This window comes from Lates calcarifer, linkage group LG14, assembly GCF_001640805.2.
Source record: "Lates calcarifer isolate ASB-BC8 linkage group LG14, TLL_Latcal_v3, whole genome shotgun sequence".
NCBI classification, from domain to species: domain Eukaryota; kingdom Metazoa; phylum Chordata; class Actinopteri; family Centropomidae; genus Lates; species Lates calcarifer.
The window spans coordinates 13413635-13431703 of NC_066846.1; the positions used below are offsets into that span (position 1 = coordinate 13413635).

The 18069-nt window shown below is 41.3% G+C and overlaps 1 protein-coding gene across 1 annotated transcript in view; it reads left to right on the forward strand.

Moving 5' to 3' along the window:
• trpc5a (transient receptor potential cation channel, subfamily C, member 5a) overlaps positions 1 to 18069 on the forward strand; it is a 108593-nt gene that overhangs the window by 44334 nt on the left and 46190 nt on the right. The window contains exons 3-8 of the mRNA XM_018704786.2: positions 494 to 596; positions 1639 to 1889; positions 8126 to 8242; positions 8395 to 8457; positions 9046 to 9183; positions 9898 to 10104. Coding sequence (XP_018560302.1) covers positions 494 to 596; positions 1639 to 1889; positions 8126 to 8242; positions 8395 to 8457; positions 9046 to 9183; positions 9898 to 10104 — 879 coding nt within the window. The remainder of the gene's footprint in view (positions 1 to 493; positions 597 to 1638; positions 1890 to 8125; positions 8243 to 8394; positions 8458 to 9045; positions 9184 to 9897; positions 10105 to 18069) is intronic.

Sequence of the window (18069 nt, forward strand, 5' to 3'; positions counted from 1 at the left end):
TCCAAAATCTATTAAATATGGACAACAAAATGAGTCTTTGCTTTTGAGGTTTTGGCCCAAAGCAGCATTTGAAAAGTTCGTCTTGTTGACAGATCTATACAGTGTACTTTCCAAGACTATATATTCTGCATCTCAAAGTTTTTTTTTATTTTTTTTATTTTTAGTGCTGTAGCTGGTTTTTAGTTTATTTTAGATAAACACCTTCTAAACACCTAAATGACAGAATAGTGTCTGTTAAAGAAATGGCCTTCTTTGCTCTTTTCTGTGTGTACTCTGAATTTTCCTGGATGTCCAGTCAACCAGAAAAATACAAAAACTTATATTCATACACATCTTCTCTTGTCTCTGATGTGTCTCAAACATGACAGTAAACCCTGGTTTTTCCTGACCTCTGACCTCTCTGTGAAGGTGGCTAGAACAGAACAGAAAACGGATCACTGTTGATGTAGAAATGAATAGGTTTCGTCATGTTGTTGTTTGTGTTGTGTTTTAGGCGACATATTCGCCGTACCGCGACCGCATCCCGCTTCAGATCGTCCGGGCTGAAGTGGAGCTGTCTGCCGAGGAGAGGGCGTACCTCACCGCTGTGGAGAAAGGTACAAACACTCACACAAATCTTCCACAACCATCCATCCGTTTAGTTTATCTCCATTAGTCATATAATAACTCCCCCTCCACACTGTTCTTTTTGCTGATCCACTCACCTGTTGAACGATGCTGAGCCGATACTTTCTGATGGCTGAATAGTAGCAGCAGCTGCTCAGTCAGACTCAGTTCACAGGTGTCATCTCTGCAACATGTGCTTCAGCAGACTTTCATCCTGTCTCTGTCCTTGGACAAGATGGTGAAACTCAAACTGTTCACTCAGCACAAGACGCTTTTTAAATCACGCCCTTCCGGTTTAGTGCTGATGAAACTATCAGCCTTTCAATTTACAAACTGGAACTGGAAGATATGATGTATTTTGTCTTTTTCATTAAAAGTTAGCTATATGGAAGTTTTTACTATCACTACATAGCCAATGTTAGAGCTTCAGCCATCATTGTGTTTACAAGAGGTTAGAATATGTCCTTTTGAGCAGCACTACTTCTTCATTCTCTCATGTTGGACTGAGGACAGACTGGAAGCTAAAGTGACTCACAATCACAAAGTGGTATTACAAGACTGGACAGGCATGGGCTAGCTGGTTAGCATGCTATACACCACTGGAGACAGCTCTTGTTGAGTAAAGGAATGAAGTTTGATGCTGAACTTGTATCGTTTCTTCTAGACCAGTAAGTAAGAATTAATTATGATACAAATACAATAAAGATACAGAATAAAGATAAATGACATAAAATGCAGTTAAAGGTGGTTCAGTTCTTGGTAGTTCCATTGAGATCTACATAACCTTTAAGGGCTTTTTTTTTGCTGGCACTGGAACCACCAATATGAACATTGGGAGGTGAAGTTCACCTGCTGGTGGGGTGGTATAGTGTCGCATATATGCTCAATAAAGCCTGGACTCGGTGTATGAACAACTGTTTAAAGGCCCAAAGATTATTCAGTAATTCAGAAAAGGTTGAAGAAATGCTAGGTCAGAAATTTTTGTTGTTATCTGTTCCTCCAACCGTCAACCCGTCCCTCTCTTTTCCCCAGGCGACTATGCGGGGGTCAAACACGCCCTTCGTGAGGCGGAGGTCTACTACAACATGGACGTGAACTGCCTGGACCCGCTGGGCCGCAGCGCGCTCCTCATCGCCATCGAGAACGAGAATCTGGAGATCATGGAGCTCCTGCTCGACCACGGCATCCACACGGGCGACGCCCTGCTCTACGCCATCAGGAAGGAGGTGGTCGGTGCCGTGGAGCTGCTGCTGTCGCACAGGAGGCCCAGCGGCGAGAAACAGGTGTGTTAAAGAGAGAGAGAGTGAGAGAGAAAGAGGGAGATTTATGTTAATCTGTTGCAACCAGACGCATTCATGCGTGCACGTGTTTGCATTTACTCATCCATGAATGTGCGCTCATGTGTTGTTTCCATTTTAATGTGTGTGTGAGATAATGAGTAGTACATCCATTCATTGTAATGCTCCGTGCCACATTCTGCTGAGAGAAGGAAAATTAAACAGCTCGTTTTATAGACACACTGTGAAATAGGATTTAGAGACAGACAGTGCATTTGTCTGCCTGCCTGAGAGAGGGAAAGAGAGAGAGAGAGAGAGAGAAACACCATGTTGTACAGTTCGGTTATCATGTGGGTGTTAAGGGGGCTCGAAGAGCAGAGATCCAGAGAGAGGAAGTAAGAGTGAGAGAGATTCAAAACCATAAGGGAGTAGAGATAAAGAGAGAGAAAAAGGGGGGAGAAGAGGAGAGAGAGAGGGTGAGAGACGTGGGATAAGAAAGGAGGAAGAAAGATATTTTAAAATAAGGAAAGAGAAGATAAGAGAAGAGAACCAGAGACGACGACTTTGTCTTCTTCTTCTTCTTCTCTTACATTAATTCTTGGACCGTCTGAGGCTGCGAGGTGCCATGTCACCATGGCAACCAACCCTTGGCCGAAAGCAGAGGATTGTGGGAAGGTTTTTGGTCGCCTCTCAGCTGGACGAGGATGGGAACAGATCTGTTCTCACTGCGTTTCTGTTTCTCTTGTTTTTTTTTTTTTCTTTTAATCTGCACTTACCTTTTTCTCTTCTTTCTTTTCATCCATCTCTGAATTATTTTTCTTTTTTTAATACATTTTAATCATTCACCACATATAGTGACCACAGTGACCAGCCCTCTCAGATACAAAAGCATATATACATATTAAACTCTTATTATCATTTATAGATCATTAGGCATGAGTTAAATTACATTATTAGCATTTGGAAATTCTTAATACAGAGTTAGAATAAAGGCTAATTTGATATTTTACAATAAGAATGACATTTAAATAGTGAAAAGTATCAATATAATTCAATTTCCAATCATTAAGTCTTTGTTGTGTAAATGTTGGCATTACTTGAATAGACACAGTTAACTAGAAAGTTACAGCCAAAATCCTGTAATTGTAGCAACCACCAAGTCCAGATTTACAACCTCTTCTACAGGATTTTCATCTTAAAGCTTGTCAGCTGGAGATCGCGTTTACAAGTTGTGTATTTCTGTACTCACAGCTGCTGTCTTCAGTGCATAACTTGTGGTGGACACAAGTGTTTCGACCTTTTGAATCCCATATCAGCGAACATCTACTTAGACTCACTGCATGAAAAGAGTCAAATCCAGGTGAAGAAACGACACCAAACAAAAGGAGGTTTCACACCAACCTTGTTTGTTCCGAACCAAACTGCCCACCATGAGTCTGGTTCTGCTCAAGGTCTCTACCCCTTAAAAGGACGTTTTCTTTGCCACTGTCGCCCAGTGCTGCTCATGGTGGGAACTGTTGGGTTCAGAGCAGGGTCTGGACCAAAGGATGAGAATTTGGTCCGAATAAAAGAGGGTGTGTTCAGTTCAGATTAAACTGAACCATGGTTCGATTTGTTTGCGTCATGGTTTGGACATTTCAGTTTGGTCCAACGACAGTACAGGGAGATGCTGTAGACGTAGGTGATGACGACAGGACGTGGATATGTCATACAAAGGTCTTTAGTGCGGTGGACGTGAAACCAAAACTAACCAGATCAATGTAACACAAACATGAAACTGGCTTCAGACTTTCAGGTGTGAAAACTCGTAAGAAATGTTCAGTGTCTGAGAATAGAAACCAAACAGAAACGTTCAGGGTTGTGTATTGAATTTAATGCACTAAGTTAAAGTAGCTGTGGATGTGTGTGTGTCTGCATGTGATACCTATATTAAGAGCTGGATGTGTGTTTAGTGTTTAGTGTGTGTTTTCTAAACTGCTCTTTCTCAGCTGACAGGTAGAGTCGATGCCTTTTATCTTCTCATGCCGAGCAAAACTGTTGACCTCTCTGCCGTCCTCTCCATCTGACTCACCCTGACTCCCCCTCTCTCTTTTTATCACCTCTCCCTCTATCCTTCATCCTCCTCCCTCGCTTCCCTTTTTCATCTCTCCTCCCCTCCCTTCATCTCCCTCTCCTGCCTGCTTCATGATTAACTACGACCGAAAATGTGGTTTTCCACATCGCCAGCTCGCGAGGAATAGGAGGGAAGGAGGCAGCAGCGAGGGTATAGGAGGAAGGAAGAGAAGGAGGAAGTGATGAAATCTGAAGGTCAAAAATCAAGTGTAGAAGAAGAAGTAGGGAGAGAGCAGGATGTGGTGAGGGGGAAGGAATAAGAAATGAGGGACATGAGGAGTGATGGAGAGAGGAAGTGTTAGAGAGGAATAGTTAGAGAGCTGTGCAGATGAGGATAGGTTTGGTTTTGCAGCCTCCCTCTCTCACTTCCCTTTGATGTGTGAAGTGTGTGAAAAAAAAGATTAAGTGTGCATTTGTGTGTGTGTGTTGAAGTCGAAGATAATTTTTGGTTGTTTTGATCTGTATGTGTGTGTCTGAGCTTGTGACTGTGATTCATATGTTCACGTTCATCGGCACATCTATAGATGTGGAGATAGAAACGTGTGTGTTGATATAGAGTTAAGAGTCATTTTTGAGGTTTATTTAATTCTGTATTTTCTGTATTTAGTTTTTACTGAAAACTGATTAGTAAAATCCAAAAAATCAGTTCTGAACTGGAGAAAAGACCAGGAGTTCAGGTTTCGTATAAGACTTTGGTTACTCCAGCAGACAGAAGAGTTGTCTCCAGGCGTCCACTATCAGTCCAAATAGTCTCCAAAGAAACAAAGTGTGTCACAGTGATCAATGATTTAGCCAAAACTATGACGAAGCCTAAAAAACGTCACTGTTGTGCCAGCTAAACAGCTCTGACCCACGGGTATGGATACACGATCAATGGATCTGGCTTGTTGCGGATTGTCCCACAGATGCTGGATCAGATTGGGATCGGGGGAGTTTGGAGGCCAGGTCAACACCTTGGGCTCCTTGTTGTTCCTCAAGGCATTGTCCAGCTGGGGGAGGCCCCTGACATTGGGGAGTGTTGTTGCCATGTGGTGGTGTGCTTGGTTTCTTTTCCTTTATCTTTCAAATTGCAAAAGATGTGATGGAATACAGCAAACTGGATCCCAGCAGGTCTGGGTTTGGTGGACCAGCTTCGCCTGTCCTCATGCTGAAGTGTCCTTGAGCTAGACACTGACTCCCATATTGTTTGCAGTGTTCAGTCCAGCTTGCTGCCATCGGCGTGTGAATGGGTAATCGAGAGGCTAATTATAAAGTGGTTTGGATAAAAGTGCCAAATAAACACAGGCCAAGATTAAAATGAGCCAAATTCTAAAACCATTTAGAGAAAACAACAGAGGGAAAAATGGAGTTTTGAGTGGATGGTGTGTCCAACTTTAAACTGAAGGAAGAAGATGACAAGAAAGAAGAATTGTTTGAAGAAAAATTTGACGTCTGCTGGTGTACTTAAGTTGTTGGTTTGTTTTTTATTCCTAAATGCAGCAGCAGGATACATCCATTAAAGTTTTTTACGAGTCAGGCTTGTTGGAATGGTGTATATTACCCATGATCCCCTGCTTCTGGAGCAGGAAGTGCTGTCGCTGTGACAAACACACCAAACTCTGTTTACAATTCTTGCTATTTCCGTCAGTTTCCTGGCTGGATATCAGAGATAAACACTGATTATTGATGACTTATAAGTTTTTTTTAATTGATCTACAGTTCAGTTTAATTCCTGAATCAAAAGTGAGTGTATTTACCTGTGTGTGTGTGTGTGTGTGTGTGTTTTCTCGGCCTGTCTCTTAAATCATTGTGTGATGTCCAGCCCGTGGCAGCTGTTCCTACAGTCCTTATCACGCCAGCTAAAAAAAAGAAGAGAGAGATCAGATGAGGATGAAAGGTTTTGGCAGGAGAAAGGAGGGAGAGCGAGAGAGGAAGAGGAAGAGGAGGAGGAGAGACAAAAAAGGAGGAGAGAGGAGGATATGGAAGAATGAAAATGGCAGGAGGTTTGATGAGGAGAGACATGGAGGAAGAAGACAGTGAGGAAAGGATGAAGAGCGAGTATAAAAGTCAGAAGAGGAGGAGGAGGAGGTGAGGCAGTGGAGAAGATAGAGGCGCAGACTGAGAGACGGAAGATAAAATGAGAAGGACGAGGAGAAGCACTCTGCTTCATTCTCCCTCTGAGAGATGAAAGAGTCCACATGTGTTCGCTCCACTCCTCCTTCCTCCCTCCTCCTCTTCCTCAAGTCTGCTCCTCTCACTCCTTCGTCTGATGTCTTGGAGTTGAGTGTGTGTGTCTGTGTGTGTGTGTGTGTGTGTGTACCAGTATCAAAGGATTTGGACGCCTTATGTTTTGCGACATTCGAGCACATTTTCATTTATATTCTTAATTTGGCAGCACTTTACTTAAAGCAGTATGTAAAGATTTATCAAATGATTTACACACTATAATGCAGTAAGTAACAGCTATAAGTGTTTGTTAATGTATTTCTCAACAGCCATAACTCCTCCTGTGGGCACCCATAAGTAGAGGCTGGTGTATAAACAGATAGTAAAAGAAAATATAGTTTAAAAATTGTTGTAATAATGTTAAATATGTCTTTATATGACAGATAACAATTGCTGCCAAATGCTTTACATTAATAAACACAGGTAAATAGTGCTTATAACTGCTAAATAGGTGGGTTAAAGTTACATGAAAATGTACTGGTGGCAAAAACACCAAAAATATAGCACGTAGAGCTCAAAATGTTCCCAGTTAATTTTTAGAAGCCATAGGTAAGGTTATTTTGAAATGAATTGAATTAGACCATCCGCTGCATCTGGTCTTTTGTTTGGAGTTTATCCACCAGTAACCATGTAGACAGAGATGATCTCTGCTTCCAAAACAGTCCTCCAGGATCCATTACATATGGCTGGCGGTTTTGTTGTCGCCGTGGGGTTGCCAGGCAACAAGCAGAGACTCCAGAAAGTCACTGTTCCAGGCCAAGAAATAATCTGGCGCATAACCCTCACACACAACTCCCTGTAAAGCCTCAAATTGTCCTTATTACATTTTGGTTTCTGCACTGATTAATGCTACGCTATGCTAAGCTAAGATAGGCTAACCAGTTGCTGGCTAAAGCTTTGTAGGTCTTGCATAAGCTTGAGAGTCCTCCATCTTCAACGGTCATTGAAGTTGCTTGTCCTGACCCTCGAATACGACCCAGGTTAAGCTTACAGAACGGTCACAGTTTCATTAACTATAGGCACGAAAATTACTTGGCTATGTTTAGGAAAAAGTTGTGGTTTGGGTTAAAAAAGTACTACAAACATGCCATTGAGGTTGTAGAATGGTCGCAGTTGAAACAGACAACATTAGCTATCGGTTTCCTGTATTTTGTCACCGCCAACCTCCTCCTCCTATCACAAACTTTCTTGCTCTTTATACTAAGTCATCTAACGTCCTACTTTGCAACTGTGATAATAACTACGGCCACTAGAGGGCGCCTAACAACAAAACGTAACTATGGGTCGTAATAACCTGCACTACTTTATCTGTATTTTTTCATTACTTTTCTGTATTTTTTCCTCCGTTAAATACCATAGTTTTACCTTCAGTGAAATCTTCAAATACCGAAAAATAGTAAACCGAAAAAATTGTGTTTGCTGGACTTGACTGGACTTAATTACAAATCATATCCAGCCATTGGTTTTCTTCAACCAGCATGGATTTCAGCATGGTTTGCTCCACTAAAGGTACCTGGTTTTAAGTTGGTAATAAAACGCTCTTTCACTCTCTGTCTCTCTGAGATTACAGCAGGTGTTCAGAGTTGCAACAATTGAGGTTTATAATGAGGTTTTGGAGAGGATGTGACTTTAAATAAATGTACCTGAGTGATACACTTATTTCTTCAAGTACATTTCACTAATTTAATTTGCTTTATTCTGATTCAAGTGAGTTTAGTTTGAGTCATCCATTGGCTAATTTGTCCTTTGCTTTGAGTTTTTCCGCTAACGTAACGGCACCACACGTAGAGCTGAATCACAGCTTTTTAATTGCACAATGACTGCTCTTTATTTTTTTTTTTTCTTTTTAACTGCCAGTCTAATGAGGTGATATCAGCCCATCAGTGTCGTCTCCTAAGAGTTTTTGTTCCTTGTTCTCCTTTCAGGTTCCCTCGCTGATGATGGACAGCCAGTTTTCAGAGTTCACCCCAGACATAACTCCCATCATGCTCGCTGCTCACACCAACAACTACGAGATCATCAAGCTGCTCGTCCAGCGGAAGGTGAGGACGCCAAGATACAGAGTTTCCACCTTCAGCGGAAACTTTGGAAGCTAATATTAATATGACATTTGAAAATTATTGACTTACATGAGGGTGTATATCATTGATTAGATATTAGTTGTGATGATTAATCATACCATTGTTCTGTGTAGGTCACCATCCCCAGACCACACCAGATACGATGCGATTGTGTCGAGTGCGTCTCCAGTTCAGAGGTAAGTGATTCCTTCTCTGCAGAAAATCAATATTTGAATATACTGTAATTACTCCTGTTTGTACAACAAGCACTGACATTTGTTTTCAGCAGCTTTTCTGAAATGATTAGATTCCTTATGTTTCCTCTGCCATGAATCAATATCTTCCCTTCTGTTTTTTCCTCCTCTATTCACTGTAATCTTTCGCCTGAGTTGTAACACACTAGTTGCTCAGTTTGAAGCTATCTACCAAGGTCCTTGCAGTCCAGTGGCTTCCAGTGTTGTATTGAGTTTTGAACCCTTTTATCCAGGTCAGGTTTATAGTGAATAATCTTTTTAGTCAATTTTTCAAGCAAATGTGGCAAACGTCCTCAATGCCAGCTTCATTGATGTGAGGATTTGCGTTCTTTATCATGTATAATTTCTAGGTATACATCAGTTGATGAAGCCTTTCAGATGAGAGATGAAACAAATCATAATGCAAATCATAATGTTAAAACATTCTCAATTAGGGTTTTTATATTTCTAAGACTGTCTGAATTGATTGACCTGTCTGTGTTGCTTTTAAACCTTAAAAGACGTCTTATTTACCTGTGCCATCTTCTGTAGGTTGACAGCCTTCGGCATTCACGCTCTCGACTCAACATCTACAAGGCTCTGGCCTCGCCATCCCTCATTGCATTGTCCAGTGAAGATCCCATCCTCACTGCCTTCAGACTGGGCTGGGAACTCAAAGAACTCAGCAAGGTACGAGGGATATTAGTGACTTCAGCTTGGTAAAGGAGATTTGTTCCTCCAGAGAATTGTCCAGTGCAGTATTTGGATGGGATTAGCCTCATGATTTCTGCCAGTTTTTACTTCCACAATATACAGCTTACTGTCAAATTAAATGAGACACCTACTTAAAGTGTCACTTTAAAGAGTTGGTCCACCAGGAGCCTCCGGAGCAGCTCCAGTCCTCCTTGGCACCGATTCTCCAAGCACCCATGTGAACTCTGGTGGAGGGATGCCACATCCTAAACTTAATGGGCTGTTAAAACTTCTGTGGAAGGAGCAGCATCCAATATCATTTGTATGCTGCTAATTTGCCTCAAGTGTTTCCTTCTCTTGTGCTATTATAAATAATTGTGTTCCCATATTTTACAGTGTATTTTTGCTTCTTCGTTGCCAAAAGTTCTAGCACTCTAACTACAAAAAGCCTCATTACTTATCATAATTTCTGTAGCCATTCCTTCAGGCTAAGTTTATCTTTAGCAGAGTGTCTCCTCTCCCAGTGCAGAGTCTCCACAATGCAGGCTTCAGAGGAATTTATGCTAAATAATTTCTTTATTTCTGAACCAGCAGTTGTAGAGAACTGGAGACATTGAGCCATGAAAGTTATGGACAGCTAAGAACTCATCATAAATATTTCAAAAAGGTTTCCTGCCACTGTCACAACCTGTAATGTCACCCTGCTCTCAGGTGGAGAATGAGTTTCGTCAGGAGTATGAGGAGCTGTCCCAGCAGTGCAAACGGTTTGCCAAAGACCTTCTGGACCAGGCCAGGAGTTCGAGAGAGCTAGAGACGATCCTGAACCACAGAGACACCGACCAGAGTGAGGAACTGGACCCCAGACAGTGCCATGACCTGGCTAAGCTCAAACTGGCCATCAAATACCACCAAAAAGAGGTAGGGACTCGACGTGGTTGGCTTCTGTTTTTCTCTTAGTTTATTTTTTCATACCTTTAGGGTTGGAAAAGTCTCTCAAGCCCTTTAGATAAGGCCAGAAATACACCAGCTGAAACAACTGTGTTTTCCTTGGTTACTGAAGAGCTGACATTTTAAAAGAGCTTGCTTGTTCTCCTGACAACAGCGATGTGTTTGTATCTGAAAATATTGCTGAAAACTGATGAGTATAGCACCGTGCCTGCAGCATATGTGCGTGCCCGTGTATGTAGGCTACAGTAATTTATGTTATTTATGAATGTGCACCTTCACTGGTGTCAAGGATGGTTATCAAACACTAGCAGAAACCGATATAGCCATTATACTGTATTTATTTATAGCCATACTTCGAGCATGGCTGTAGGGATGGAATTGTTGCTCTGTCAGTACGTAACACGGTTCCAGAGTGAAAACTGCAACAGCTTTTGACAGCTCGATATGTTGGCATTTACAGTATAGCACTCAGGAATATTTTTGGACTTTGGTGACGTCCCATTGCATGTTAAATGTCAATTATCCGTATCTCCATATTCTAACACCACCAATATATTATAATGAGCATTATTATAACTATAACTATAACTGCTATTGTGCAAACATTTTTTCACATACTAATATACTGAATGCTGCATGTTTAGAAGCTAACATGCTATGAAACACACCAAGCATAACGCAACTATAGGTTTGCAGGTTGACGTACACACTTTTGTTGTTGATTCTGTTGAAAACTAGTAATCAAACCTGCTGCCATTTGAGGATAATGAGCTAGAACCTTCTGCCCTCGTTACGTCCGTTAAAACACACACACAGACACACACAATCCCGGTGTGCAACATTTCCTTGTCTTTGAGGAATTGAGGGACTTAGTCGCCCTCCTCATGGGACTTGTCAGAGGAGAGTGAGAATACAAGATGATGTACGCAATAGAAACCGACAGAGTGAAGAAAGCAGAGGGAGGCTTAGCGAGCGGGTAAGGTACGGAGGGAAAAAGAAGGGAGGATGAATGGGACAGGGAGGCAAAGAATAGGACTGAGTGAGATAATGAGCTGGAACCAGTGTGAGCAGATACAAAGTGAGCAAACACGAAAGAGAGATTTAATGGGACAGAAAGAGAGGAGAATAGAGCTAGAGGGATCAAGCTAGCGCATGAGCGAGAAAGAGATGGAGATTTGATGGATGGAGTTAGAGAACAAAACCGAGTTAGAAAACCCCAGAGGCGATCGCCGTCTCTCGCCGTCCGTCTGCCTGTCTGTTCCCTGCTGTTTCCAGCTCTCTGAGACAGAGGGATACTGCCAGACGGATGAAAGCAGGAGTGAAAGGACAGAGCGAGGGGAGGAGAGGAGGGCTGACAGCAGCCAGGGGATGATATGTAGATGGATTTGGGGAGACAGGGAGACATAAGAGCGGGAAGTGAAGTGCTTTCACTCTCTTGAGTGTGAGAGGTGACAAAGGTAAAGATCTGAAGAGGGAGAGATGGATGGATTGAGTGCGAGACTGTAGTGGTGACATGTTTCCTCTCCCCAGGTAGAGAAGATCACAGGGGTAAATCATTTAAAGACTTATTTGGTATGTGTTTTTAAAAAATATGTCACCCTCATTACACACAAACTTTTTACAGAAAAGGCCTTGTTTTCTGCAAGTAAAAATTTCCAAACATAAAATACACAAACTGACACACAAATGGGCACATAAGACTACGCTAAATCAAAACAATCTCATAATTATTTTCAAAAAGCTTTCAATTGTTCTGCAGATACGAAGACAACTCCCCTAGTGCTAGTTGTGGAAAAAAATAAATAAAGGCAGACATTCAGTTTATGCTAACATACCAAATGTTATATGCTAATAAGCTAACATTTTTTATCTGTATGTCGTGTATGTGCTTTCATGCTATTATGCTGGATGTCACATGCTGACTTTTTTGGGCTGTTTTCTCAACTATGAAAAACATTACATACTGATATGCTAACATGCTAATATTGGTATATTCAACATTTTACATTTATTGAACTGAATATTTGCGGTTCAGCCATGTTGTTGTGTAAACTACCTAAGGATGAAGATTAAGCACTTTCAGATAACATACATGTGCAAAAAGCTTTTCAGAGGACAGAGAGGTAGCCTGTCGATAAACACACAGAACAGGGAATAACTTCTTCACCCTTGAAGGCGTGGTGATGTCAAAAGATTAACGAGGATGGAGGGGATGGATAAAATGGAGGGCAGAGGGTAAAGTGAAGTGCTTTTCCAGGCCAAAGGATTTAGGAGGGTGGAGGGAGGGATGGACAGAGAACTGAAGTACTTGCAGAGATTTAGGAAGAACTTTATGTGTTGGGCGTGATGAACGGAGAGAGATGAAGGAAGGAGGGAAAATGAAGGCTGGACGGAGCAATGAAAGGTGTCTTGTAGGGAAGAACATTGAGAAGAATGGGATGCAGGGAAGAGATGAAGAGAAGGATGAACACTGCTTACCTGCCCTTGTGTAGTAGTGACAGAGGAGATGATTTAATACATAATCTACATCTAGTAAGGAGGGGGAGATGACTGTAGACATTAGCATATAAATTGAGAACTCTTTTTTTTAACCAAAAGCTTTAAATAGATAATTCAATTTGCAGCTTCAACATCTACTCCTTATTGACCATGACATTTTCCATTACTGCTAATATTCAGTGAGACGTAAGCAATGGTGAAACAATCAGCTTATTGAGTCATGATTTCATGACCAAAACAAAAACTATTTCTGGGTCCACCTTCACAGAGCCTCACCTGTTTTCAAGATGTCGCCGTGTTGTGGCCCGTGTTGTTTGAAAAGATCCGAGTCCACAAAAACCATTCAGTTGTTATTCTACTGGTTTCCTTGTGACGAGAAAGAGGACAGGAAATGGCTGCAGTTGATAAGTTACAATTTTTAGACAAATGTAGAAAAACAAAGTTTGACACCATTGGCGAACGCCAATAACGTTCAGCTAACCTAACCTAGTGAACGTTAGCATTCGCCTTAGCTGGATAGCACAGAAAAGGACTGACAACCAAAATGCAATGTGAGCTCATAGCAAGAAATATCCATGTAAAACTCATAGCTTATATCAGGGGTACCCCTTTTTTACCATTGGGCGCTAACTGGTGCTAGGTTAGCTGGCTAATGTCAGCTGTAACAAGAGAGTCTCAGCAAAGTTAGACCCGGAAGCAGTATTTTCATGGGTTGTCACGTCAGACTTAACAAGTGGATTTCCTTAATAGCTTAAGCACGTTTTATTTTTTCACTGTGTGTATATTATATACATATACACAGTGCTTACAGTAGGATTATTATGGTGTTGATAGTGAATTCACAGTTACAGTCTCAGAATAATCTTCTCGTATCAGTTTAATTATTACGCCACCAATGGGTCATAAGTTCATATTTTCCTTGTGTTATTGCACCACAGACAGTAATACACTAATTAAATATCCATCATGCTTCCTTGCGATATGACTCACAGAAACTCAGAGGAACCAGACTAACACAGTCTGCTTTTCCTGTCGTCTTGCCTGAACTGAAGTGGGCTGCCATCTACTACACCTTGCTGGGAGGTATAATTGGCTGCGGCTCTGGCAGAGTAGTCCTTTGAGCAAGACTCTCACAGAAAGTAGAAAGTCTTATTTCTCAGGAAAAAAAAAAATCCTGTGGCGTTCTGGAGACTTGCACCGGCTCTAAAATAAGACATATTTTCAAATTTAGACCGAGGAGGGAGAAAGGAGGAAATAAGGGGTGCAATGAGGAGATGTGAGGAGCTAGAAGGCGGCTGAGAAGGAGGAAGAGAGGGAGGAAGAGGGAGCTGTCAGTGGTTAATAAGACATTTTAAAAATTGTTGAGGAGCGAGATATAAAGGCAGAAGAGGACAGGAAGGGTTCGCTGCAGAGATCTATTACAGAAGATATGTACAGTATGTCGCCAGATATCTGCCACCGAGGCAGACCGAGCATGGGTAGAGGCTGAGACATGTTCTTGTGTTGGAAATACTGCGTAATGTGCAATTTACATTTTTCATGTCATCACAGGAATCTCTAGCTAGTTAGTTTGGCTTAATTGGGGCTGGATGTTGGTGTGAGTATGACTATGTTTTCCAGTAAATCCCACATTAAAATAAGACAAATTCTTCAGTGTTTATTGTTGTCTTAAGGGAAATAGCTGGACACAAGCACTACCTAAATATAATTCAGTGTAGCGTTGATTGTTGCCAAATTTTACCAAGACAAGTTTTTGGTAAAAACCTAATGAACGACACTCAGACTGTCTCTTTTTAATGTGCACATATCCTAATCTTGGTAGCATTAAAAACTCTCATACAGACTTGAAAGTCTGCAGACTGCAGATGCCACGACAAATGTGAATCTTGTTTGGCAGCATTCTCTCACAGCATTCGTGCCAATAAAAGTCACTGAACTGACAGAAACAGATGCATGGAGGGAAACTGAAAGACGAACAGAGAGGGAGGACAACACGTAAACAGCAGACAGACATAAATTGAGGAAAATGAAAGAGAGAGAGAGAGAGACAGCTGTCAGCAAAAATCAGCCATATTCCAAAGTTTTTGCTAAAGTGAGAGACAGAAAAGTAGAGAAGGAAAGGCAGGAAGGAGGAGAGAGAGTGGGGGAGTTAATGGATTTTTAGGGGAGAGAGACAGACGTCAACAAAAATATCTGTTTACTTTAATCATTTGTCAGAGAAAAGAAGAAGGTGGAGAGTAAACACATGTAGCAGGAAACGAGGGATGTAAGAAGAGAGAGAAAATACCTCTGTCACTGTCTGAGTAACTACTGGTGCATTAGTTTCTGTTTTACTGTTAGCTTTGAGAGAAGCAGTAAAGAAATGGGAAGGAGGGTATTTAATGTCTGACTCTCTGTAGATCATCTGCATATTAAAGAAGCTTATTCTTGCCAATATGTCTCCCTTTAACTGTTAAATTTGCCTTTGAGCAATAGGTTAAATTGCCAAAGGGAAGAAAGATAAAGGTGGTAATGAGCAGTCTTTCTTAAGCTAAATGTTCCAGATGGAGATCCAGGTGAAAAATTTGCAATTTCCTGTTTGATTCATGCATTTTCTAAAAGTTAGATATAAAGAGAAGGTAAAGTAGGGATTACAGAGACATGGTAGAAACAAATTAGGCCCCTTTATGGCTCTTTTTTGTATTTAATTCTTAGTTGTTAGTTGTTTTTTTGTTTGGTGTCTTTTTACTGCATAACTGTTCTGATCTGAAATAAGATCACATCATCTGCAAATTGACAAAGCTTATATTTCTGTTTATATACTTGTATATTTGTGCCTTTTAATTCCTCAGTGTTTCTAATATTTCTTTTTGAAAATGCTTGAGTTACTAAGGGGTACAATTTCTAGAAAGCAAATATTGCAGTCTGCTTATGTTTGTTTTTGTTTTTAAATCTTAAAGTTGACGTTGTTCCTTGAATTGTGGCAGATTTTTGTTTTCATGCAGGTTGTTGATGATGGTGAGAGATCAGTAATTAAAACACAAAACTGACAGGTTTAAAGCACAGACATATATTCACCAGTGCTTCAATCTAGGTCCAACTTCTGCATTGATATTTCTATCATCTTTATACACATAAGGAATAGATTTCATGCAGACGGAGGTGGATTCTATCGTTTTGTTTTACATTGGAGTTGAGTTTGAACTTCTGCTCTCGCTGGCACTTGATGGACGTCGTGAGAGATGTAATGACAGAGAGATAGAGAGAGAAGTTGAAGACAGAGATGTGGTTAGAAAGGATGCAGACCCCTGAACGCCGTGACGACGACAGATGTTGACAAACAAACAGATGCCACATTAGCCTCTCCAGACACCCTTTATATTTGTGTGTCTCTTTATTTGACTGTTGTGAGTGAGCGTGCAGATGTTTCTTTGCGTGTGCATGTGTGTGTTGTTGGTCCTTGTGTTCGTCTTGTGTCTATGTTCTTTTAATTTGTGGGTTTCGGCTGCACAGCTGTGTGTGTGTTTCAGTCTCAGGAGACGGTTGATGAACACTGTCAGTACACTTATGTAAGCCCTCCACGAAACTGCAACCTCTTTCCCTCCTCTCTCTCTCTCTCTCTCTCTCTCTCTTTCTTTCAGTCGCATCCTTTACCTTCGCTGTCACCCTCTCCCTCCCTTTCACTCCATCTCTCCATCACTTAATATCACAGCTTCCCCTCCTTTTCCCTCCCTTCCTCCCTCTCCCTTTCATCTTTTTCCTTCTTGCCACATTAATTCGCCCCATCTCTCTTTCTCTCTCAAACCCCTCTCTCTTCCTCTTTTTCTCATTAACTCGTTCATTGTGTTTTTACCCTTTTCATGTCTCTCTCTTTTGTATCCTTTGGTCTTGGATAACCTCCTCTTAGCGTCTCTGCTTTGTCCTTTAGTCGTCGTCTGTGGATGTGTGGATGGGTTCATGTTCTTTTTGCATGTGTTGGCGTGTATGTTGTGCACAACGGAGGTCGAGGTGTTGCACACTGACTGCTGCCACTGTGTTTCACCAACACCAACCTTTCAGATCAAATTATATAACGCTGCGACTCTGTGTGTGTGTTTGTGATGGGAATCTGAGACCTGCATATCCTTTGTTGACTCTGTGTTGTTCAAAGTAGTTAAGTTGTGAGGTATTTAAAGTCAAAAGACATCGTATGTCTTAAGAAACACAAATATCTTGTACTGATATCTACAGAAAGGTAAAAAACCCAGCTCGAGGCTCACTAACACTGTTGGGTTCATTTCATTTGCTTTGTTGGTACATCATTAAAAGAATCTGAAAAAGGTTATGGGTTATTTAGGAGGTTCTCTGGATTGTTTAGGATGTTTTAGAGGTTGATGGGAAGGTTCTAGAGGTCCTTCAGGTTGTTCTAGGGGTGGTTTAGAGGGTGAGGGATGGTTATAAGAGGTTTTGTTTTATTAGTCCTTAAGAAGGTTCTAGAGTTCCTTTAGGAGGTTATGGGGGTCCTTTAGGGGATACAGTGCTCATGAAGGAGGTCCTCTTGGAGTTTCTTTTAGAGCTTCTAATTAGAGGATTTAACGGCCATTGGGAAGGTTCTACATGTAGTGTTGAAGGTTTTTGTGGTCAGTAACAAGGTTCTAGAGGTTCTTTAAAAGGTTCAGGGTTTAGGAGGTTGTGACAGTTTAAGTTTCCAGTAGGTCCTGTAGGAGTTTCTGTGGGTCCTTTAAGAGGTCCTAGCAGTCCTTCAGGAGATTTCTAGTAAGCCTGTAGGGTATTTTAGAAGCCCTGTAGGTGGATTGGTAGACTTTGCAGTGATATGTTAGTCGTCACTGTGTTTACCACCAGACTGAAATATCCCAACTACTGAATGGATTTCCATTGAACTTTGTACAGACACTGTGTGATTCCTTTTTGCTTTAGCACCACCGTCTCAAAACCTTTTGAATGGATTGGCATCAATTCATGTTCAGGATGAACTGTAATGACTTTGGTGAGCTCTCAAGTTTTTATCTAGTGCCATCATCTGTTCAATATTGTAGGATTGCTCAGACAAAACAACGAATTGACATCATTTTAACCCCGAGGAAATTGTGGGCATGTTTCACAATATTTTGTCTACTTTATAAACCAAATGATTAATGGATTAGTTGAGAAAATAATGGGCAGATTAAGTGATAATGAAAACAATCATCAGTTGCAGTCCCTGCTAAAACATCACCATTGTTGTTGTGAGCTTGTTGGTTTGCCAGCATTTAAAACACTTACTCAATACAGCCTCTCGGTCTTGTTAGTTGAAGAATGAACAGCTCCTCTGTGTGTTTTACTCCTGTGTCAGCTGATGTACAGATTGACCTTTCGAACAAAAGGTCTCATTTTTCAAAATAACCACAGCCTCCAGTGAGTCCTGCCAGTAAGTCCTGAGGGACGTAACGGACTGTTGCTTTCTCCATCTTGGCTGAT